At 45.2% G+C, this 23,890-nt stretch overlaps 1 protein-coding gene across 3 annotated transcripts in view; it reads left to right on the plus strand.

The window, feature by feature from the left end:
* The window catches only part of IPO9 (importin 9), a 205,505-nt gene that overhangs the window by 136,573 nt on the left and 45,042 nt on the right, over positions 1–23,890 (plus strand). For all 3 annotated transcript variants that reach the window (XM_084611069.1, XM_084611070.1, XM_084611071.1), the window contains exons 17-21: positions 386–514; positions 2,808–3,083; positions 5,648–5,814; positions 17,850–17,983; positions 23,243–23,362. In XM_084611069.1, the coding sequence (XP_084467195.1) occupies positions 386–514; positions 2,808–3,083; positions 5,648–5,814; positions 17,850–17,983; positions 23,243–23,362 (826 nt within the window). The remainder of the gene's footprint in view (positions 1–385; positions 515–2,807; positions 3,084–5,647; positions 5,815–17,849; positions 17,984–23,242; positions 23,363–23,890) is intronic.

A 23,890-nucleotide genomic window follows, 5' to 3' on the forward strand; every position in this document is an offset into this window, starting at 1 on the left:
CAGAGGTTTGATGTGGGTTGGGGGTAGAAATGAGGCTCTGTTCTTAGGAAATCATCCTTATAAGACTCCTGTTCAATCTGCAGTGTGTATGATGGGTGGCATCTCCGGCACTCACTAGAAACCAAAGCATTTCTCCAACATTTGAAAAGTTTTCAAGAAAACAAACTCAAACACCCCTCTCCCTCCCTCCCTTCTCCTCCCCCCCCCCCCCATGTGAGTGAGGCACCACAGGAGAATCTGCACTGTCACTGTTGTGTGCCCTCCCCCCATTATCAGGTAGGCCTTCGAATCTCACCCTGCCCTCCCAGGCTTTGTGGAAATGCTGAGTTACAGTGCAGTGACTGCTGTTTAAAAGAGCTTCTATTTGTGTGCTTTCCCCTTTCAGACTTCTATTGATATATTAACCACTGTTGTGAGGAATACGAAACCTCCTCTTTCCCAGCTCTTGATCTGCCAAGCATTCCCTGCGGTGGCTCAGTGCAGCCTGCACACGGATGACAATGCTACCATGCAGGTAACGTCTATAGGGAAGGGGCAAGGAACTGCAGGGTCATGTCAGTCCAAAGCGTTGGATGACACAAGTCAGTCAATTGACATGCTTTATCTAGTCTTTAAGGCAGAGGGGGGCAAACTACGGCCTGCGGACCACATCCGGCCTGCAGGACCCTTCCCTGTGGCCCCTGAGCTCCTGCCAGGGAGCGGGATCAGGACAGGACCACAGAAGAGCCAGCCCAACTCCCAGAAGCATGGTGAGTGGGCAGAGGCTAGCCCCTGGCCCCTCCCCTTCTGCTCCCCTCCCTCCCTGCCTCCCTCACAGTCACAGTTCCCCCAGCACCTGGGCAGCATGGCTGCAGCTCCGCCTGGGCAGCACAGCTAAAGTGTGGCCAGACCTGGTGCTCCAGGGCAGCGTGGTCAGGGGAAGCTCCGGGGAGGTGAGGAGCAGGGAGGGTTGCAGGGGGGTGGTCAAGCCCCCTGTTGCCGGGACAGGGGCAGAGCAAACCAGGGCCCCCATCCACCTTCAGAATGCTTGGCCCCTGTTCCCAGCACTCAAGCCCAGACAGGGAGAGAGCCTTGCCCAACTACCAGGGAGAGCAGCCAAACAAGCAGGGGAAATCTACAGGGAAAGGACTGAGATCCCCTTTCCCCCACCCCACAGGTTACATGGGGTGGGGAGAGCAGGGAGGGTTGGATAGGGGGCGGGGGAGGCTCCAGGGATGGTCAGGGGGTGGGGAGCAGGGGGGATTGGATAGGGGATGGGCGTCCCGGGGGAATGGTCAGGGGACAGAGAGCAGGGGTGTTTGGATAGGATGCAGGAGTCCCGGGGGGGGTGGGGGGGGTTTGGATGGGGGTGGGAGTTCCGGGGGGCTGGAATGGGGGCAGGGGCCAGGCCACATCTTGCTGTTTGGGATGGCATAGCCTCCCCCAGCCTTCTCTACCTGGCCCTCCATACAATTTCTGTACCCGATGTGGCCCTAGGGCCAAAAAGTTTGCCCACCCCTGCTTTAAGGGGTCATTTTGCCTTGTGGGGGCTCAGTCTGACCCCACCAGCAGCTGCACTGGTGGTTTGCCAGAAGCCTGAGTGCTATTCCTATCTTTTATAAATAATTGCTGCCATCTTCATTTTGGTGCCTGTGGTGAGTTTTGCTAACCCTCCTTTTAACTGGCAGGGCAGGACCAGTCTTGGTCTTTTCTCTTTAGGACTCTGGAGCATGCCATGAACATGTCCCTTTTTTCTCTTGTAATTAACCTGCCTGGCAGAGGCTTTCTGTCAAAGCAGCTTCAGCCTGGGGAGCCCAGGCCTTGCTTCATAGTAAGCAAGTCTCCTGTTAATTTGAGTGGGGGAAAACAGGAGGCAAGGGGGAAAAACAGATTTGATCCCAGTTCCCCTCTTGCACCTGTTGACAGCATTTATCAAAGGAAAGTGGCTAAAGAAGCAGGGCGAGTGGAAATGCTCAGGCAGGCTTCACTGCCTGCTATTGGTCCCTGATTTCCTCGGAACACCTAACTCTCTCTGAGTAGTGGTTGCTTTTCTGCCGCTCCCCCATCCTGGCCAGTTCCTGCCTCACCATATTTTCTTCCTTTGCCCCTCCACCATACTCCCAGAGCCTTTACAGGTGAGTAGGGAAGGGGCACGAGCACCTTTTGTGCTCCACCTACCGATAGCCCCTGCTGCTGCCTGAGGAGGTCATCATAGCAGCTCTAAGCAAGGAATTGGGACTTTCAGGGTTATAGGAAGCAAGGCCTTTTGAGCCTTCCAGCTTCTTAAACATGTTTGTGAATAGACCAAGGTGGGTCAGTTACTCACCGTGACCTTCAAACAGAGAAAAGCAACTTTGTGGTTCCAACTTCCGTTTCTCACGTGGGTGGGGCCCATGGAAAGAGGTCACGTTGAGCAGTGCTCCAGCGAGAATAAGGTGAATACGGTATGCCGGATTGCTGAACTGCAATCTTTTTTGAAACAGAGCGCTTTACTGTAGAAATCTGGGTCATGTTTGCCCCTCATGCTACTCTCTAGCTACCCCAGACTCTAGCTGTTTGGACTCTCTTGGAATGTATCTGCATACTAGATTAATGAAACAGAATTGCAGATACTTGCACTCCAGGTCTTCTGAGCACTGGATTTCTCACAACTGCCACCATTTTACCCATCACACACATCTTGTTTACTAATTCTTTCTTCCTGTTTAAAGTGCTTTGTGCTGTGGTGAAATGGGTTTTCTCCTTGGTTACTTGGGGGTGCCCACAACATATAGTTGGTTTTGAGAGTCTGACAGTTCTAACACAGTAATTCTCTCTCTTGTATTCAGAATGGTGGTGAGTGTCTGCGTGCATACGTCTCAGTAGCACTAGAACAGATTGCACAATGGCATGATGAGCAAGGCCACAATGGGCTGTGGTATGTCATGCAGGTGGTGAGCCAACTCCTGGATCCACGGACCTCAGAGTTCACAGCTGCCTTTGTGGGCAGACTAGTCTCCACACTGATTTCCAAGGCAGGAAGTGAGCTGGGAGAAAACCTGGACCAGATTCTGAGAGCAATCCTTAGCAAAATGCAACAAGCAGAGACACTCAGTGTAATGCAGGTGAGCAGGCTGGGAGGCCACTGGAAACAATGGTTCCAAGTTTCAGGAACTAAAGTATAAGTTTACATTACATGCCTGCGAATCCACTACCTATGCAATTGCAGATTCTGGGTATGCTACAAAAATGGCTATCCTGTGGACATAGTTTCCTGCCTTGAGGGATCAAAGGAATATGAATTTAAAGCCTTTCATCACGTATGTTGTAAGCCATCTCCTGACTTTGGCACTTCTTACTGAAATTTCAGTTGAGGTGTACTTGAGATCTAGAAATATCTCTTAGTCTCTTCTAGAAGTTGAGTGGTGTTTTCTTATAGAACAGTAAGTAGGCAAATATCAAGTAGAAGTAAAGAGATGGTGTTACCACTATATAACACAGTAGTGAAGCCGTTATTGGAATACTGTGTCTTGTTTTATTATCTGTTACACAAAACAATGCTGGTAAACTAGGGTCATTAAAATATATTTTAATGCAGCCAAATGCAAGGTCATCTAAGAAAAAAGAATGTAGGCCCTATCACAGAATAGGGGGACTGTGTCCTAGAAGCAGTGACTCTGCAGAGGGTATAGGGATCATGGTGTATTGCCACAGCATCCCATTGGGAGCTCATGTTCAGTTGGTGAAGAGAGCTAATGCAGTCCTAAGATGTATAAACAGGAAGATTTGATAGCATCTGGATTTTTAATATAGCACTCAAATGCATAACAAGATCTAGTTTCTGGAAGCTGAGACTAAATGGATTAAGAGTAGAAATAAGGTGCACATTTTTAACAGACGATAATTGACTGTTAGAACAACTCACCTAAGGATGATGTCTTCTCCATCAATCAAGATGGGAGTTGTTTCTAAAAGGTACTCTAGCTCAGTGGTTCTCAAACTTTCTACTAAGGCAACCCACCAACTACATTTTGTTCTTTTTGGGGGACCCACCATTATTCCTGGTTCTCCTCAGCCCTCCAAGCCACCTGCTTGGCTCCTCCAGCCCCATTGCTCTCACTTTCCCACCTCTGACCCCTCTTGGAGCCCCAGCTGATCCCTCTCTCCCTGCAGAGGGGCTGTGATTGCTACTAGGCAGTTGACTAGCCACTCGCTGGCTCTGGCCACTTTCTCTGGACTACTACTGCCCAGATCCCTCTCCCTACGCTGCTATCTGGGGGAAGTGAGAGCCCTAGGGTGGAAGGGAGCGCCTCCAGGACACATGCAACCCACTTAGACCCTTCTGTGACCCACTAGTGGATCCAGGACCCTCCACATGGGAAACACTGCTCTAACTCCACCAGAAGTTACTGGGTTTGGTGCAGGAATAAGTAGGTGAAATTCTGTTTGTGAAACTAGATCATCATAATGATCCTACTAGCCTTAAAAATCTATACATTGTTAGTGCTGGAGTGTGAGGAAAAATAAGATCTTCCTAGGTCATTACTTTTATGCTCTACCCTACCCTGTCTGAAGCCCCTTAATACAGTGTACGCCAAATGTCCTTTATTTTGCTGCCTGCTCAGGAGGAGAGGAGGTGTTTTTATGACAGCTGTCCCCAAGTATAGCAGTAGGGTAGTGAGAGGGATAAAATATTCCTTTTTAAGAATGTAAAAGCATTTGTTTGCAGTTGCTAACAGCACCTTTCCCGTTGGTCAGTTGCAAAAATCTCATCCTCGTGCCCACTGAAGTGGGACAGGTGGAGATACTTGTAGTCCTGTGACTTCTGTAGTGCACTTTTCAGGTCAGTGTCCCAAGACGCTGGGAATCTGAAGAAGCTGTGCAGCTGCATTCTAATCAAACAGTCTATTTAAAAAACTTAGATTCCTGCTTTTCTTATTAAAGTTTAAGAATATTGTTCATTTTTAACTGCTTGGTCTTTGAGTCAGAACCTTGGAAAGCTACACCGTGTAACCAAAAACTGAAAGTTTTAGGAAGGTGGACAAAGCTGTTACTAAGCCAGGTGGTTCATCTCCACTGGCGAAATGCTACTGGGTTGGGTTTCATGAGAAGGGGGAATGAGTATAGTCTTGCGGTGAAAGCACTGGGCTAGGACTTGGGAGATAGACTTGGTGTATGTCTGTGGGCAAGTGACTTAATGTCTATGCCTCAACCGGAAAAGGGATGAGAGCCTTTCTCCCACTCTGTCTCTCTTGTCTGTTTAGGTTGGAAGCTCTTCAGGGTAGGGGCTGTCTCTGCCTATATGTTACAGCATCCAGCACAATGGTGCCCTGATCTTTGTTGCATCTTCTAGGTGCTACCGTGATATATATCATTTTTTCTGGTGGAGAGCCCAGTGCCAGCTCTCCTGGTTTAGTCATTTTTGTCCTTGCTTTAGGAGGGCTTATGGGTTTCAGATGCAGGTGAGTAGTTTAATTTGTCCTGTCTCGTTCTATGGGCTAAATAAGGTGGCAAGCACTCGCTCCTACTCTAATTCACTTGCTTTCTTGGCTAGTGGACAGGCTTGCAGAGATCTGTATGCCTTTTAGTGTTAGCAAACGCATGAAGCCTCCGGGGGTTTGGTAAAGAGAAAACACTTAATTGTTAGGTTATTACATATGTACAGCTAGTGTTCTTTTTTCTTTTGTAGTCCTTGATCATGGTATTTGCTCACCTGGTTCACTCCCAGCTGGAGCCCTTGTTAGAGTTCCTGAGTAGTCTCCCTGGGCCAACTGGCAAGCCTGCTTTGGAATTTGTAATGGCTGAATGGATGAGTCGGCAGCATTTGTTCTATGGACAATATGAAGGCAAAGTCAGGTAAGATAGTTCATAAGCCAAATGCTTGTACTATCTCTACAGCATATTAGCTGCTTGCCCCGTTATATTTTGTAGCTAGGTGCACTTGGTGGTGGGGTAAATTGTAAGCCAGCTGGAACAAGAAACCAACTCTGCTCCAATGCTGGACTGAAATCTCTTCCTCCTTTGCTAAATGGCAGCTCTGTATATGGAGAGGTAGGAAAACAATTGCAGAACTGGAAACAGTCTGGGTTTTTTTCCTCTTACTGCCTCATCTTTTTTGTGCAAGAGCAGATGCCCAGCTGACTGTAGAATGTACTTTAAAGAATTCATAGGGAAGGAGTTGGGAGAGATTTAAAATGCGAGAACTGGTGAACACAGCTCATGGAAGTGATTATCATTTATATTTACTGTTTCAAAGCACTGTACAAGGTAATTGTTCAGGGTTTCTCAAAAGATGTTAGGTGTCTTCACAATAGTGTAATAGAATCCACATAATCAGTAGGGACAAGAGGAAAATCAACTGAAATGTGATACCCTGTCTAGAATTGACTTTTCAGAACTTCAATCTCTACACCTGTTTTCCCAGTGAAAGCTGGGTTTTAGTGCTTGATACAGCATCCAAGAACTTGAAGTGTGTTGTCAGCTTAGATTTAAGTTGTGCCTCAACTGATCTCATTGCATTATAGAGGAGGGTTAAACCTAACACTCACCAGATTATTAAACTTATTTTTCTTCGAGTACTTGCTTGTGTTGATTCCATTCGGGGGGTGGGGGGGGTGCGCGCGTGCCCGCATGCAGTTGTCAGAGATTTTTGCCTTAGTGGTATCTGTAGGGTTGGCTGTGGCGCCTGCTTGAGTGCCATGCTCATGCGTTGGTATATTAGGCACCACCAACTATACGCCCTCTCAGTTTCTTATTACTCCCCATGACGGTTGGAGCGCTTTGTCTTACAGATCACAAGAGCATTAGCAGTTCTTTACAGCTTTTGTTATCTTCTTTGTACATAGTTTGTAGGTATTTAGTTAGCCATTAGGTCAAGTGTTAGGTTAGCTGGTAGTTAGAGTCCCGGCTGTCTTCAAGTCACCAGGGCCTGGTGAAATGCATCCTAGAATACTCAAGGAATTGACTGAGGAGATATCTGAGCCATTAAGGATTATCTTTGAGAAGTCATGGAAGACTGGAGAGATTCCAGAAGACTGGAAAAGGGCAAATATAGTGCCCATCTATAAAAAGGGAAATAAGGACAACCCGGGAAATTAGACCGGTCAGCTTAACTTCTGTACCTGGAAAGATAATGGAGAAAACATCTAGAAGATGAGAAGCTGATAAGTAACATTCAGTATGGATTTGTCAAGAACAAATTGTGTCAAACCAACCTGATAGCTTTCTTTGACAGGGTAACAAGCCTTGTGGATAGGGAAGAAATGGTAAATGTGGTATATCTTGACTTTAGTAAGGCTTTTGGTACTGTCTCTCATGACCTTCTCATAAACAAACTAGGGAAATACAACCTTATAGATCCTCTATAAGGTGGGCACATAACTGGTTGGAAAATGGTTCCCAGAGAGTAGTTATCAGTGGTTCAGTCATGCTGGAAGGGCATAACAAGTGCGGGGATCAGTTCTGGGTCTGGTTCTGTTCAATATCTTGATCAATGATTTAGATAATGTCATAGAGAGTACACTTTTAAAGTTTGCAGATGATATCAAGCTGGGAGGGGTTACAAGTGCTTTGGAGGATAGGATTAAAATTTCAAAATGATCTGGACAAACTGGAGAAATGGTCTGAAGTAAACAGGATGAAATTCAATAAGGACAAATACAAAGTATTCATTTAGGAAGGAACAATCAGTTGCGCACATAAAAAATGGGAAATGACTGCCTGGGAAGGATTACTGTAGAAAGGGATCTGTGGGTCATAGTGGACCACAAGCTAAATATGAGTCAACAGTGTAACACTGTGTTGCAAAAAAAGCAAACATCTTTCTGGGATGTATTAGCAGAAGTGTTGTAAGCAAGACACAAGAAGTAATTCTTCTGCTCTACTCCATGCTGATTAGACCCCAACTGGAGTATTGTGTCCAGCTCTGGGTGCCACATTTCAGGAAGGATGTGGACAAATTGGAGAGAGTCCAGAAAAGAGCAACAAAAATGATTAAAGGTCTAGAAAACATCACCTATGAGGGAAGATTGAAAAAACTGGGTTTATTTAGTCTGGAAAAGAGAAGACTGAGAGGGGACATAAGTTTTCAAGTATGTAAAAGGTTACAAGGAGGAGGAAGAAAAATTTTTCTTAACCTCTGAGGATAGTACAAGAAGCAATGGGCTTAAATTGCAGCAAGGGAGGTTTAGGTTGGACATTAGGAAAAACTTCCCAACTGTCAGGGTGGTTAAGCACTGGAATAAATTGCCTAGGGAGGTTGTAGAATCTCCATCATTGGAGATTTTTAAGAGCAGGTTAGACAAACACTTGTCAGGAATGGTTGAGATAATTGGTCCTGCCACGAGTGCAGAGGATTGGACTGGATGACCTCTTGAGGTCCCTTCCAGTTCTATGATCCTAGGATCAGGTACGGCGGCATCTTGATCTGGTCTGTTCCTCCTGGCACGACCTGGGACTGTTAATAAACAAGATAAAGTCAACCTTATCCACAGTGCAGTGCATAGAATTCATTGGAGTGGTCCTAGACTGTACTTGTGCCAGAGCCTTCCTCCCTGAGGTTCAGTTCCAAGTCATGGCGGACTTCACCGTGTACATGCAAGCCCACCCTCCCACCACCGCTCACACATGCCTGTGGTTATTGGGACACATGGTGGCCTGCACTTACTTGGTCTGCCTCAGGTCCCTGCAGGCGTGGTTAGCATTGGTCTACATCCCCAACTGGCACAGCATGGACCGGGTGGTCCGGATTCTGGCCTGTGGACTGTCTGTCTCACCTGGTGGCAGGATCCTACATCGGTGTTGGCAGGAGTCCCCTTTGTAGCTCCTTCCCCATCGGTAACACTCATCTCCGATGCATCGGCGCTGGGGTGGGGAGCCCAACTGAGCGATCTCAGCATGCAAGGTCGCTGGTCCAGTCACAATCACTTCCTCCATATCAACATCAGGGAACTCAAAGCGATTCGCCTGGCCTGCCAAGCCTTCCTAGCTCACATAGTAAGCAATGTGGTCCAAGTCCTAACAGACAACACAGCAACTATGTTCTAAAAAGAAAAGGAGTACTTGTGGCACCTTAGAGACTAACCAATTTATTTGAGCATAAGCTTTCGTGAGCTACAGCTCACTTCATCAGATGCATAAAGTGGAAAATACAGTGAGGATGTTTTTATACACACAGACCATGAAAAAATGGGTGTTTATCACTACAAAAGGTTTTCTCTCCCCTTCCCCTACTCGAGGGTAGGTCAGTTTTGGCCCAGGACATAAAGGTCAGGTTCCTCAAGGGCCTTGAGCGCTTTTATCTATATGTCAAGGACCCCGTTCTTCCGTGGGACCTGAATCTGGTGCTGTTGTGGCTCATGGGTCCTCCACTTTGAGCCTCTGGCTTTCTGCTTTCTCCTTCTCCTGTCCTGGAAGGTTGCGTTCCTGGTCGCAGTAACATCTGCCTGCTGGGTCACCGAGATTAAGGCGCTCACCATGGAATTGCCCTGTGCTGTCCTTTACAAAGACAAAGTCCAGATGAGGCCACACCTGGCCTTTCTGCCCAGGGTGGTCTCTCAGTTTCATACGAGCCAGGACATTTTCTTACCTGTCTTTTTTCCAAAGCCACATAAGTTGGAGAAGGGAGCGTAGGCTGCATTCCCTAGACATCTGGAGTGCATTAGCTTTCTACATTGAAAGGACCAACCCATTCTGCAAGTTAATGGAATTGTTCGTCGCAGTGGCCGACAGGATGAAAGGTCGTCAAAGACTTTCTTCTTGGATCACCGCCTGCATTTGCTACTGTTATGATCAGGCGAAGGTGTAACCCACGGTGATTGTAATGGACCATTCGACCAGGGCGCAGGCCTCTTCGGTAGCCTTTCTCACCCAAGTGCCTATCCAGGACATCTTTAGGGTGACCACCTGGTCGTCTGTCCATACGCTCACGTCCCACTACCCACTTACCCAGCAAGTCTGGGACAATGCTGACTTGGGTAGAGCAGTACTACAAGCTGCCAAACTGTGAACTCCAAGCCCACCTGCACTCAAGGGGGCGCCACAGCTGACCCTACGGATACCGCTAAGGCAAAAGTCTCTGACAACTTGGCACTTGGGTGCACACATACCTGGAATGGAATTGACATGAGCAAGCACTCAAAGAAGAATAAGTTTAATAGTTTGGTGAGTGTTAGGTTTAACCTTCCTCTATAATGCAAAGAGATCAGTAGTAGCACAACTTAAATCTAAGCTGAGAACAAGCTGAGTAACAAGAAGGATTTCTTCAGGTATGTTGGCAACAAGAAGAAAGCCAAGGAAAGTGTGGGCCCCTTACTGAATGAGGGAGGCAACCTAGTGACAGAGGATGTGGAAAAAGCTAATGTACTCAATGCTTTTTTTGCCTCTGTCTTCACGAACAAGGTCAGCTCCCAGACTGCTGCGCTGGACATCACAGCCATCACAGGGGAGTAGGTGGCCAGCCCTCTGTGGAGAAAGAGGTGGTTAGGGACTATTTAGAAAAGCTGGACATGCACAAGTCCATGGGGCCGGACGCGTTGCATCCGAGAGTGCTAAAGGAATTGGCGGCTGTGATTGCACAGCCATTGGCCATTATCTTTGAAAACAGTGGATGTATTGTTTCTTGACTTTAGCAAAGCTTTTGACACGGTCTCCCACAGTATTCTGGTCAGCAAGTTAAAGAAGTATGGGCTGGATGAATGCACTATAAGGTGGGTAGAAAGTTGGCTAGATTGTCGGGCTCAACGGGTAGTGATCAATGGCTCCATGTCTAGTTGGCAGCCGGTGTCAAGTGGAGTGCCCCAGGGGTCGGTCCTGGGGCCGCTTTTGTTCAATATCTTCATAAATGATCTGGAGGATGTTGTAGATTGCACTCTCAGCAAATTTGCGGATGATACTAAACTGGGAGGAGTGGTAGATACGCTGGAGGGCAGGGTAGGATACAGAGGGACCTAGACAAATTGGAGGATTGGGCCAAAAGAAATCTGATGAGGTTCAATAAGGATAAGAGCAGGGTCCTGCACTTAGGGCGGAAGAACCCAATGCACAGCTACAGACTAGGGACCGAATGGCTAGGCAGCAGTTCTGCGGAAAATGACCTAGGGGTGACAGTGGACGAGAAGCTGGATATGAGTCAGCAGTGTGCCCTTGTTGCCAAGAAGGCCAATGGCATTTTGGGATGTATAAGTAGGGGCATAGCGAGTAGATTGAGGGACGTGATCATCCCCCTCTATTTGACATTGGTGAGGCCTCATCTGGAGTACTGTGTCCAGTTTTGGGCCCCACACTACAAGAAGCATGTGGATAAATTGGAGAGAGTCCAGCGACGGGCAACAAAAATGATTAGGGGTCTGGAACACATGAGTTATGAGGAGAGGCTGAGGGAGCTGGGATTGTTTAGCCTGCAGAAGAGAAGAATGAGGGGGGATTTGATAGCTGCTTTCAACTACCTGAGAGGTGGTTCCAGAGAGGATCGTTCTAGACTATTCTCAGTGGTAGATGATGACAGGACAAGGAGTAATGGTCTCAAGTTGCAGTGGGGGAGGTTTAGGTTGGATATTAGGAAAAACTTTTTCACTAGGAGGGTGGTGAAACACTGGAATGCGTTGCCTAGGGAGGTGGTGGAATCTCCTTCCTTAGAAGTTTTTAAGGTCAGGCTTGACAAAGCCCTGGCTGGGATGATTTAATTGGGGATTGGTCCTGCTTTTGAGCAGGGGGTTGGACTAGATGACCTCCTGAGGTCCCTTCCAACCCTGATATTCTATGAACACACTTCAAGTCACCTAAAATGGAATCCACATGAGAAAACACTCGAAGCAGAAAAACCGGATACCTACCTTTTGTAACAGTTGTTCTTTGAGATGTGTTGCTCATGTCCATTGCATTACCCATTCTTACCCTTCTGTCGGAGTTGCTGGCAAGAAGGAAATGAGAGGGCGTAAGGTCGTTGGCACCTAATATACCACTGCATGAGTGCGGCACTCAAGGGGGCACCACAGCCGACCCTACGGATACTGCTAAGGTAAAAGTCTCTGACAACTTCACGCAGGCGCACACGTACCTAGAATGGAATGGACATGAGCAACGCATCTCGAATAACCACAGTTACAAAAGATAGGTGACCGTTTTTTCTTTCCTGGTAAGTTCAGTGCACTAAAGTTATGGGGCAAACTGGCAACCGTTAAAATAATCAAGAAAATCATGCTGTCCAAAATGAAAGCACACAAATGAATAACTAGATTAGGAGGTAATTTGGTGTAGTGAATGGGGCACTGGGTCAGAAGACCTGGATTCTGTTCTCAGTTCTGTCATTGACCTGCTGTGACCTTGAGAAATCTACTTCATTTCTCTCTATCATTGTTTACCCTTCCATTCTTTGTCTTGTCTCTTTAGATTGTAAAATCATTAGGCAGGGATTGTTTCCCACTGTGTGTGTGTGTATGGTGCTTAGCACAAAGGGGCCCCAATCTCAGTTATTTACTGAAGTGCTCACAATGTGCTAGGTGTTTTCTGAATACTCAAGGACAATCCCTTCTCAGAGAGCCATGTAATCCAAGGATAAAGTAGACAGAGGTTAGAAAAGGATACAAGAACAATAGGCAAATTATATGCAAGTTAGATGCAAGTCAATTCAATTCAGTATAAGCAGCATGGTGGAAGTGGTTCTTTTAGAGGGGCTTAAACAAGGACAGGAGAGGCTCAGGGAACTGGGCTTGTTTAGTCTGCAGAAGAGAAGAGTGAGGGGGGATTTGATAGCAGCCTTTAACTACCTGAATTGTGGTTCCAAAGAGGATGGAGCTTGGCTGTTCTCACTGGTGACAGATGACGGAACAAGAAGCAGTGGTCTCAAGTTGCAGTGGGGGAGGTTTAGGTTGGATATTAGGAAAAACTTTTTCACTAGGAGGGTGGTGAAGCACTGGAATGGTTACCTAGGGAGGTGGTGGAATCTCCATCCTTAGAGGTCTTTAAGGCGCAGCTTGACAAAGCCTTGGCTGGGATGATTTAGTTGGGGTTGATCCTGCTTTGAGCAGGGGGTTGGACTAGATGACCTGCTGAGGTCTCTTCCAGCCCGAATCTTCTATGATTCTATGATAGGATAGGAGCTTTGTGGATGAGTCCAGGGAGAGCCTACCATGCTGAGGGAACTGTGCAGAAGATTTGTAGATGGTTATGTAAGAATCTGCCAGACAAGGCTGGGAGCATTGGTAAAGCAGAGGAGAAGGGGAGCAACATGAACCTTGATTAGGGAAAGGTGGAGCTGAGCTTTGCAGGGCATGGTAAATTTAAATTTGAGATTTGTGGAACCAATAGAGGGGTTCTGAAGGAGACATCACTTTCGCAAGACTATGATCAATTTTGTACAAAGTATGTCTTGTGAGGTGTCATTTGAAAACTCATCTACTGAGCATTATTGTCCTGGTAAAATGTGTGTACCAACGTTGTGTGTAAAGTTGTACGATTTTACTGTATTACATTGCTGAGACATGCGTGACGTTTAGAAAAGCAGCCCAAACCAGTTCCCTCGGAGACAAAAGGTTAGCCAGCACCTCAGCCAGGTGTCAACACAATCAAGTGTACTATTGCTGGGTTGAGTGGCCATTCTTTGGCAGGAAGAAGGGTGCGAGCAAGACATTTACCTCTTGGCAGACAGACTTGCTGTCACCTGAACCCCTGTTGGAAATGATTCTCAAAGAAGAGAAATGCTGTAAGGGAGAACAGAGGACACACATCACCTCTCTCTCCGCACGGCATCAATAACGTTTGAAACACAAAGGAAGCGTCATTTAACTGGGGGAGTGGCCCCGACTGAAGGAGTTGAGCCAGTAAAACCATGGTGGTGAGAAAACCTTTGCTTTGACTTCATTTAGCTTTCTAAATTAGGTATTAGTTTGTATTTTATCTTTTATTTCTTTGTAAGCAATTCTGACTTTTATGCCTCATTACTTGTAATCATTTAAAATCTATCTTTCTGTAGTTAATAAACTTGTTTTATTGTTTACCTAAACCAGTGTGTTTGGATTGAAGTGTTTGGGACCCTCCATTTGAGATAACAAGATTTGTGCATATCATTTTCTATTAATTAAATGATGAACTTGCTATGAGCTTGTACCACACAGAAGGAAAGAGCTGGGCAGTACAAGATGCACATTTCTGGGGACAAGTCTGGGACTGGGAATTTGCTGGCTTTGCTCTGCAATATAATTCAGGAGTGGCTGGCTAGAAGCACTCATATATTCAGCTGAGAGTGATTTTGCATGTTGGAGGTTGTGTGAGAGCAGACCAGGAGTGGTGGTTCTCACAGTAAAGCAGTGTAAAAAGGGCACCCCAGGTTGGAGAGCTGAGGGGACACAGCTGTCCATCAGTCCAGATTGTACCCTGGGGAATGTCACAGTGACATGGTCAAATTGATGGTCACAGAAAATGTCTTTGGCTGCATTTCATTTGGATTTAAGAGGAGCAAAGCATTAATTTGGAGTCCAGAGAGGAGGATGAAATAGTAGTCAAGGAGAGACAAGGGGCTGAATTAGAGAGTTGGCTGTAGAAATAAAAAGGATGGATCTTAGCAACAATGAGGAGGTAGAATCAACAGTTTGGCTATGGCCAGGATATATTGGGCAAAAAATCAAAATAATCTTGAGATTGGAAACCTTAAGTAGAATGGAGAGTGATGAGGAAGGAGGGGAGTGGAGAGAATTTGGAAGGGAAGAGCAGTTCTGTCTTGGCCATCTGCAATTTAAGATAACAAGAAAACCAAAAGGAGATGTCGGGAGAAAAGCAGAGATTTGTGGGATTAGCTGGAAGGAGACAGGTCAGTTGTAGAGAAATAGTTTTGCAAGTCATCTGCATAGAAATGATAGCTGAAGCCTTGTGAGCTGATGATCATCCAGTGGAAGGGTGGAAAGTGAGAAAAGCAAAGAAAGGGCCAAGGACAGAGCCCTCTGAGTGAGCGGGGTGAGGAGGATCCACCAAAAGAGAGAGAGAAGAAACTGTAACAGAGATAAGAGGAAAAACCAGGAAGAAACAATGGGTAAAACTTTCAAAAGCACCTAGGTCACATTTTTAAAAGACTGGGGCACTTAGGAGCAAGAGTCCCATTGCTTTCAATAAGAGTTAGACTCCTAAGTACTCAGTCTCTTTTGAAAACAGGACTTAGGCTCGGAAGTTGCTTACGTGCTTCTGAAAATTTTACCCAGTGTCTCAAAATCCCAGCAAGTGTATGATGTCAAGATGGATCTACTGTGTTAAAAGCAGAAAAGAGGATGAGGATGGCGTAAAAGGCCCTGAGATTTGGCTAGGAAATAGTCATGAGAGCTGCTTCAGTAGAGTGGAGAGGTCAGAAGCCATATTGCAGGGGATCCAAGGTGGTGCTTGGGGAGTGAATGCCTTGATTTTAGACTGTACATTCAAAGCTTAGAGGTAAAGGGGAGGGGGGAGGTAAGTATCCAAAGAGACACATCAGAGTGAGGGATAGCTTTTTGAGGCTAGGGAAAAGCAGGACAGACTTATACTGTGAGGGTCAGGGATGGGGTGAGCCTGGGGACAGTGGAAGTACTTGTCCAGTTTTGGCATCAGGATTTCAAAAAGGATATTGCAAAATGGGGAAGGATTCAGAAAAGAGCCATAAGAAGACTTATGGTCTGAACACCAGCCTTACAATGAGAGACTAAAGCTCAGTTTATTCAGTTTATCAAAGGGAAGGATAACAATGGTTTAACCATGGGCTAGAAGTACCTACTTGGGGAGCAGATGTCTGATGAGAGGGCTGTTTAGCAGACAAAGACGTAACAATATCCAATGACTGGAAGCTGAAGCTAGATAATGTCAAACTAGACATAAGGTTCACATTTTTGTCAGTGAGGGTAACTAACCATTGGAACAACTTACCTAGAGATGCAGTGGATTCTCCATCACTTTAGATCTTTATATCAAAAATGTCTGTCTGTCTTAAAGATCTGCTCTAGCTCAGCCAGGAGTTTTCGCTTGACGCAGCAATCACTGGTTGAAATTCTATGGCTTGTTATGCAGGAATTCAGACAAGATGATTGTCCTTTAAAACTTATTTAAAAAAAAAAGTAAGGAGAGGCAAAGATATAGGATCACTGGGGCAGGTGGAGGGTTAGGGTTGGAGAGAAGGCAATAGACTACTGGGGCTGTGATGGAGAAGGAGGTGAAAGTGTTGTGTGGGGGGAAGGGCAACTTTTACGGGCTCCAATTTGAGAAGGCTCCCAAGACACGTGGTGTTGCGACTTGGCACACAGGGTCGCAGTGCCTCTCAGGTCTGGCTCAGTGGCCCTTCGGTCACAATGGAGGGGCAGCTGGGCCAAACCTGAATGATGCCATGATGCCACTTGCTGGGAGCAGGGACCTAAGCCCAGTCTTTCAGGACAGGAGCCAAGCTGCTGCTGCAAGTTGAGTGTGTTGCAGACTCGTTCTTCAACAGCCCTACCCACCCCCCAAGACCTCCCCTGAATGGTCATTTTTTGGAAGGACAGGGGACCTCAGTTTCAGATTTTGTCTTGGGCCCCCCAAAACTTCTGCAACCTTGGCTGGTGCAGGGCAAAATGAGGGGTGATCCCTGTGGACTGAATTTTCTTTTTGAAGTATGCAAGTTCTTGCCACACAGGGCATGTGAGAAGGAAATTTGATATGATTGATCCATTTGATATTAACCGCTTATGTCAGTGACCATGTGACTTCTGTGGGGTTGTTACTGTCTTGAAGTTATGAATAAATTGACACTTTAGTTGTGTGGCTAATTTATTACACCCTCTATACCAGTGTTTGTCAAATGGGAGGTGCCTACCTGAAAGGGGATCACAAGACTGTTGTAGGTGGATCGTGAGAGCAGCAGCTGCTGGCTGGGCACCCAGCTCTGAAGGCAGCAGCAGCGCAGAAGAAAGGATGGAATGGGATGGTGTTGCCATCCTTTCTTCTGCGCTGCTGCTGGCAGCAGCACTGCCTTCAGCTGCTGGCTGGGCATCCAACTCTGAAGGCAGCACTGCTTCCAGCAGCTGCGCAGAAGTACGGGTGGCATGGTATGCCGGGGGTTGTCACAGCCTGAAATATTTTCAAAGGGTTTCCAGTCGGCCCCCCCCATCTCACCACCCCCCCCCCAAAAAAAAAGAAAAGAAAAGCTTATACCCTTAGTGCTTTGAGAAGTTGGGGCCGAATTACTTTTTTTTTTTTTTTAACACACTAGTCATTTTTGAAGAACATGAATAACATAGTGCAAAACAAATGTGTGCAGAGCCACCAGCCATTTCTACCTTGTAGCTGTGGTCCTCTTCCTCCTACCCTGTTCTCTTTTGTTGCTGTCTTCTCTTATAACATCAAGACTGTTTATAGACTTGTCAACTCTTCTGACCTGGGACTGTCCTTTTTGTTTATCAAGCACCTCACACATTTTGGGTCCAATGTGTATAATAGTAGGGCTTTTGAATGAGTAGACGGGTCAGAAGTTGGGACAATAGCTATGAAAAGGATTCGGGAACCTTAAACAATGTTTTTACCCCTAAATTTCTGCCTGAGAGGCATCTTCATCATACCACCTTGACCAAGTTTTTGGTCTGCCGTGATTTTTAAGAGAGGGGCTTGCCTCTTGGAATTGGGGCAAAGCAGGGGTAATGTGAGTCCTTTGTGATGGATGAAGCAGGGGAAGAAGCCAAGAAGGAGGGGCTCATGTCCTTGAATATCTGCAGCTGGAACTTCAGCCTTTTTCGCGAGCTGAATAAGCGGGTGGACGTGGAATATTTTTTCATTTTTGAGTTCATATACAACTATAGTGAACTGAACTTTGAGATAAAGCCTGTAAACTGAATAAAGTTATATTTGGTTCATGAATTTTGGATTATGTATAGGACAGAGGGAAACTCATGCTCTACACTTTTCCTCCTCAGCTCTGTAGCATTGTGTAAACTTCTCCAGTATGGTATCAACAGTGATGACAAGCGCCTGCAGGACATTAGGGTGAAGGGTGAAGAAATATTCAATATGGATGAGGGAATACGCACACGATCCAAATCAGCCAAAAGTAAGTAATCAGATTGCTCTAACAGGGTTGGGTCTATAAATATTACCTCGTGGTACACTTGGAAAGCCTCTAAAAGATTTTCTAGGTCTCCTGCGGTTTTGTTGGGTATGTTGCTATTACAGAAAAGACTTTTTTTTATTGGAACTTTCCCAAAGTTAGCAAGATTAATATACCTATTAATTGCTTACCAAATTCTTGTTTGGGTTTGGGAGCATTGCTCTTACATTTCTAATTTAAGATTAGGGGAAATTAGAAGGCTCATGAGGTGTGGAGCCCTTCAACTGCTATGTCAGTAGATCAAATTCATTCCTAGCTGAAGGACCTAAAATTGATACCATCGGGATGCTTGGTATTTAACTCTGTGAAATGAGCTTTCAGTGGACAATATTGGTAATCACAGTAGAGGAAATGAAGGACTGACTTGCCCAATGAGTCTGAAGTTACCACCACTAGGTGATAGAGTATACTTTACACCAGGGGCATGGCTCATGGGATTGGGGGGCAGCTTAGTAGAAACTTGCACTATGGTCATGCTCTCCCTGAAGGACTTCAGTCTCTAGTGCATTAAACCCAGCATCCTTAATCAGCATTACATTTAATTTAAAATAAGTGTTTCTCCTGATAGGTTGGGAAGCCACCGGCCTAGACTATTTAACAGTGTGGGCTGCATACGAAGCTCTCTGTGTTGTGTTATGTGGGCTGCATCCACACAATATATGTACTACCTCTGTGGCCCTGCGGATGTCACATGGGCTGCAGCTGTGTGCTAATTTGGCCCTGCGGGCTAAGAACCACGAATCTAGGCTTTTTGGTGTGTTTCCTTTGCAGAGATCTGTCATAGTAATTGTATTGTGGTAGGCCCTAGTGACCCCTAGTGGCCCCTCAGTTGAGGGAGGCATTACACACCCATGACAAAATGTTCCCTGCCCTACAGAGCTCTCTATCAAAGATGTCAATCCTGCACCTTATTGTTTTGGGCCCAAGGATCTGCTCACAGGTGACAGGATTGAGATCTTAGAAAGTAACATGTGGAGCTGCACTGGGGAATACAGGATGTAAGCAGCAGTTGCAACACACTTGCTGTCTCCTCACCGAAAAAAGCTACAGGAACATTGTCTGCATAAACACTTCATCACAGAGAATAACTGCCACCACTTCTTTGTTTCACAAGATCTTGGTTTCTTAGAGAGGAGTTGAGATAGTAGTTTACCATCTCTATGTAACATACATTTATTCAGTCTCACTAGGGCTGTCACGCTGAGTTGTCTCATCTGGGGCACTAAAACTTAATATTTAACTCCAAGTGTACTAGTTTTATTGTACCTTCTCCCCTCACTCAAAGGTACTTTTAGAAAGTTCTTGTGGCACTCCCCCTCTGTCTGCTAGTCACTTTGCTAGCCCCACAGTATAACTCTGATTGAGACATTGGGCAACCGGCATCAACATCGGTGCATAATAAATAAGTAGCATTGGATTGAGATGAGAATAGTGCTGGCTTCAGCTACAGGAACGGAAAGGAATTTTTTGAACTTTTGTTTGGTAAAGTAACGTTGATTTTTGTAGAGTTTCTGCCCCTGTGTTTTAGTGACTAAGGGTTACCGCTCCAGGGTGACTGTGCTGTGCTATGTGTTGGCCGGGTACTCATTTGAATGATGTGATGATGCCAGCTCCTGCTCCCATGGAAGTCAGTAGCAAAACCCTAATTGGTTTTTAGTAATAGTAGGATTCAGTCCCTAAATTGAAGATTGGGTTTGGGATCCAAACGCTGATCCTTAGCATCGTTCTAGACTGCCAAGCTAAAGCAATTTCTCAGCATTGCTGTGTCTAAGTTACTGTGACAAATGTTCATTAGACCCTGTTCTCTAAGTGAGATCCTGACTCGTTATTCTTTGAAGCTTTCAGTTTTATTCACTTTACAATCCAAATCAGAAACTTGAACTTTATTCCAATATTTAATACAAATAGAACTCCCTTTTTTTGAATGATCTAATAATCAAACAGAACTCTTGAAAATATGCTTATTACTTAAACTTTTTCCCAGTTTTTTTTATTTTTTGGGCCTGATACAGAATTAGTAAGTATTTTGGGTTCTTCCTCTATCTTTTTTTTTTTTGCCTTCAGTGTTTTTGTTTCATGCATCAATGTTGCATAACCATGAAGAGGGAGGTGGGCATGTAAGAATTGAATGTGCACAATTGTTAAATTTTGATGTAACTTTGGTCCTGCTCAGTTTGTTGTATTTAAGAGGTTTATTAATTTGAAACTAATGTCCTGAAGAGCATTCAGATGAAGCAATAGGCTACACATTTATATTACCAGTAGCACCTGAGACCCCAACTGAGATTGGAGCCCAGTTGTGCAAACACATAGGAAGAGTCAGCACCTGCTTCAAATAGCTTACAATGTAAATAGAGAATATAATATTACTTCCACTGCCCTACCCTTTATCTCCATTTTACAGATGGAGAACTGAGATGCATTTGTTCCATCATTAGTTACAACTCTTCAGTATTTGCCCTTACACTTTTTACTGGTGTTAGGCAGATAATGGAGTTGAAATTCAGATTTGGTTGATACAAGATTTTGTCCTCCAGGTGCTTCATCAACTTCGGAAACAAAACAAGAATTTTCAAAAGCGTCTAGTGACTTTGGGTGCCTCAGTTTGTGGCTGCCCCACTGGAGATGTATTATAGGAGTCCGATGTTCAGAAATTCTGACTGCTTGTCCCCTTGAGGTGTGTCAAGTCGGGTTCCCAAAATCACTAGTCTCTTTAGAAAATCTTAGCTTAATAAAATTTAGTCAGTAATTGTGATGACAAATAAACATTTTAATATTGGTGAAAGAGGACTGAAGTCCTCTTGTATTGTATTGTAGGTATTGTACGGGCAGCTGCAGTGCAAGCTTCTTAGACACTGCCCTGCCAGCGCAGCTCAGCCCTGACTTTATGTACTGCATTTAGAAGTAGGATATTGTTTTTGTCCTTATTTGTGAAGAGGGGACTTGTAGGACATTCTACATAGACTGTCAAACAGTCTTCCAATAGTAATATGGATACTACTCCAATGCAATGCAATTCCAATAGTAAGCTTGTTTTAAGCTTTAGAATCATGGAATATCAGGGTTGGAAGGGACCTCAGGAGGTCATCTAGTCCAATCCCCACTCAAAGCAGGACCAACCCCAACTAAATCATCCCAGCCAGGGCTTTGTCGAGCCAGGCCTTAAAAACCTCTAAGGAAGGCAATTCCACCACCTCCATAGGTAACCCATTCCAGTGCTTCACCACCCTCCTAGTGAAATAGTGTTTCCTATTATCCAACCTAGACCTCCCCCACTGCAACTTTAGACCATTGCTCCTTGTTCTGCCATCTGCCACCACTGAGAACAGCCTAGCTCCACCCTTTAGATTGTTAAGCTTTTGGAATACAGTAACTCCTCACTCAAAGTCGTCCCAGTTAACGTTGTTTCGTTGTTACGTTGCTGATCAATTAGAGAACATACTCGTTTAAAGTTGTGCAATGCTCCCTTATAACGTAGTTTGGCAGCTGCCTGCTTTGTCCACTGCTTGCAGGAAGAGCAGCCCATTGGAGCTGGTGGGGGCTTGGAACCAGGGTGGGCCAGCAGCCCCCCCCCCCCCCCCATCAGCTTCCTGTTCCCCTAAGTTCCCTGTGCGGCAGCTGCCCAACAGGCTATCAGTTGCTGGACAGTTCAGCTGTCCCTCCCCCCACTGCCTTGGAGCTGCTCCTGGGAGCCTCCTGCTTGCTGTGCAGGAGGGTGGGGGGGAATGGGAGGTAATGTCAGGTTGTCCCCCTTTTCGTGTCCCCCCGCTTCCTTTACCCCATTTCCACAGAGCGGGGATTGGGGGGGGGGAAATGACAGGGCTCAGAACTGAGGGAGCTTGCAGCAGCTGCTGTCTCAACTTGTTGATCTACTTAAAAAGGCAGTGTACTTAGAGTGGGGACCGCGTACTTAAAGGGGCAATACATGTCTCACACTCACACGGTGTGTCTCTGCCATGCTGTCTCCACTCCCTCCATTCGTGCTGCCTTGTAGAGTATGAGGTTACATTAACAACGTGTTTAACCCTAGAGAGCTCAGCTGAGTGCTAGTTCATCATTTAGCAGCAAGGCATTCCCTGGGAAGAATCCCACCCTCTTCCAACCTCTGACTTCACCACCTCAACCAAGCTTCACAATCATCATCATTGCTGTGTACAGTATTAAATTGTTTGTGTAAAACTTATACTGTGTGTATATATATATGTGTGTGTGTGTGTGTGTATATGTATATATAAAAAATATAGTCTTCGGCAAAAAAAAAAAAATGTCCCCGAACCTAACCCCCCCCATTTACATTAATTCTTATGGGGAAATTGGATTCGCTTAACATTGTTTTACTTAAAGTAGCATTTTTCAGGAACATAACTACAACGTTAAGCGTGGAGTTACTGTAGTTACTGCTTTCGTTGTGTCTGTACAGTCCCTATTGCACAGGTGCCCTGATCCATGATTGGGGCCCCTAAGCATTACTGCAATACAAATAATTCATTACTTTGGTGATTTGACCTGGACTGGATTTGAACTAGTAATTTAGATCTGGAAGGCTCTGTATTCCATAACCTGGCTTCTAGGCCATAGTTCCCACCAAGGCAATATTTACACTTTAAAATAAATGTTGAACACAGTTCTTGTGGCCTTTAAGAAACCTGTTTCAAGGACCGTTTGATATGTCTTTTGAGTTCACAACCTGAGATTATATAAAAGAGTGAACATATGAGCAACATGAGAACTGTTTGCCACCAGTAATACCCACAGGGAAAGAAAAAAGTGAAGTTGGAAAGGCTAATAGCTTTAACCTACTGCGTCAATCTTTCGCCTGTCAGTCATTTAATGAACAATGATCATCTTTAGTTTTGTCTTGGACCCTTAAAGTCTCAGTGTGGTTGCTAATTGACTAGTTGAAGTTTCAGATTGTCCTTGCTTAACTCACATAATGTACAATTACACCTCAGTGTTTGCTTAGTTCAGGGGATTTGACACTTGTCTTGTTTATATATATGTTCAATGGTGCCAGAATATCTGCTTGATTGTGGTAGTTAAATGCAGCTCTCTGAGAAGAACGTTTTCATATAAAAGTGTAGTTCTGTTCAGTGAACCTTTCCAGCCTGTATTGAAACAAGATTGTTTTACTTGCTTTGAAGATTCTTATTTAGTTTGTTAAAAGGCAAGGTTATTTATGTATTCCTTCCTCTGGTCTTACAGATCCTGAACGCTGGACAAACATTCCGTTGTTAGTAAAAATCTTAAAATTAATAATAAATGAACTTTCTAACGCAATGGAAGCAAATGCGTCACGCCAGACAGCTGCAGACTGGAATCAAGGTACCAAACAGGGGTGGCTTTTTCCTTTCAGATGATGAAGAATGAATGGAGCAGCTGAGCTGCTAGCAAAAATATGCAATCTCATTAAAAACAGCTACTATACTATACTAGAGAATTGGAAGGTAGTAAATATTGTACCTATATTGAAAAAGAGCTCTAGAGTGATTCGTTAAATTACAGATCAGCCAGCTTCACACATGTTCCTGGTAAACTGGTCAAAATGATCTTTGAAAATAGAATAACTGATCTGGAAGATTACAGAATAAGATCTAACCCGCACAGTTTCTCCAAAAGAAAGTTCTGCTGCACTACTCAGTTAGAATTCTTTAAATGTGTCAAAGTAGGGGATAAAGGAGGAACCGCTTTGACATAATCTAAACTTTCAAAAAGCCCATTGACAAGGTCCATCTTACAAGATTGCTAAAGAAACTAAGTAGTTATAGGGCGAGGCGCAAAGTATTGTGGTTGATCTAATACATGGTCAGCTCTCATCATGGCACAAGGTGAACAGCAGCAGGCCTCAAGGTT

The sequence above is a fragment of the Lepidochelys olivacea genome (assembly GCF_965140295.1).
Source record: "Lepidochelys olivacea isolate rLepOli2 genome assembly, chromosome: 21".
Lineage (NCBI taxonomy): Eukaryota > Metazoa > Chordata > Testudines > Cheloniidae > Lepidochelys > Lepidochelys olivacea.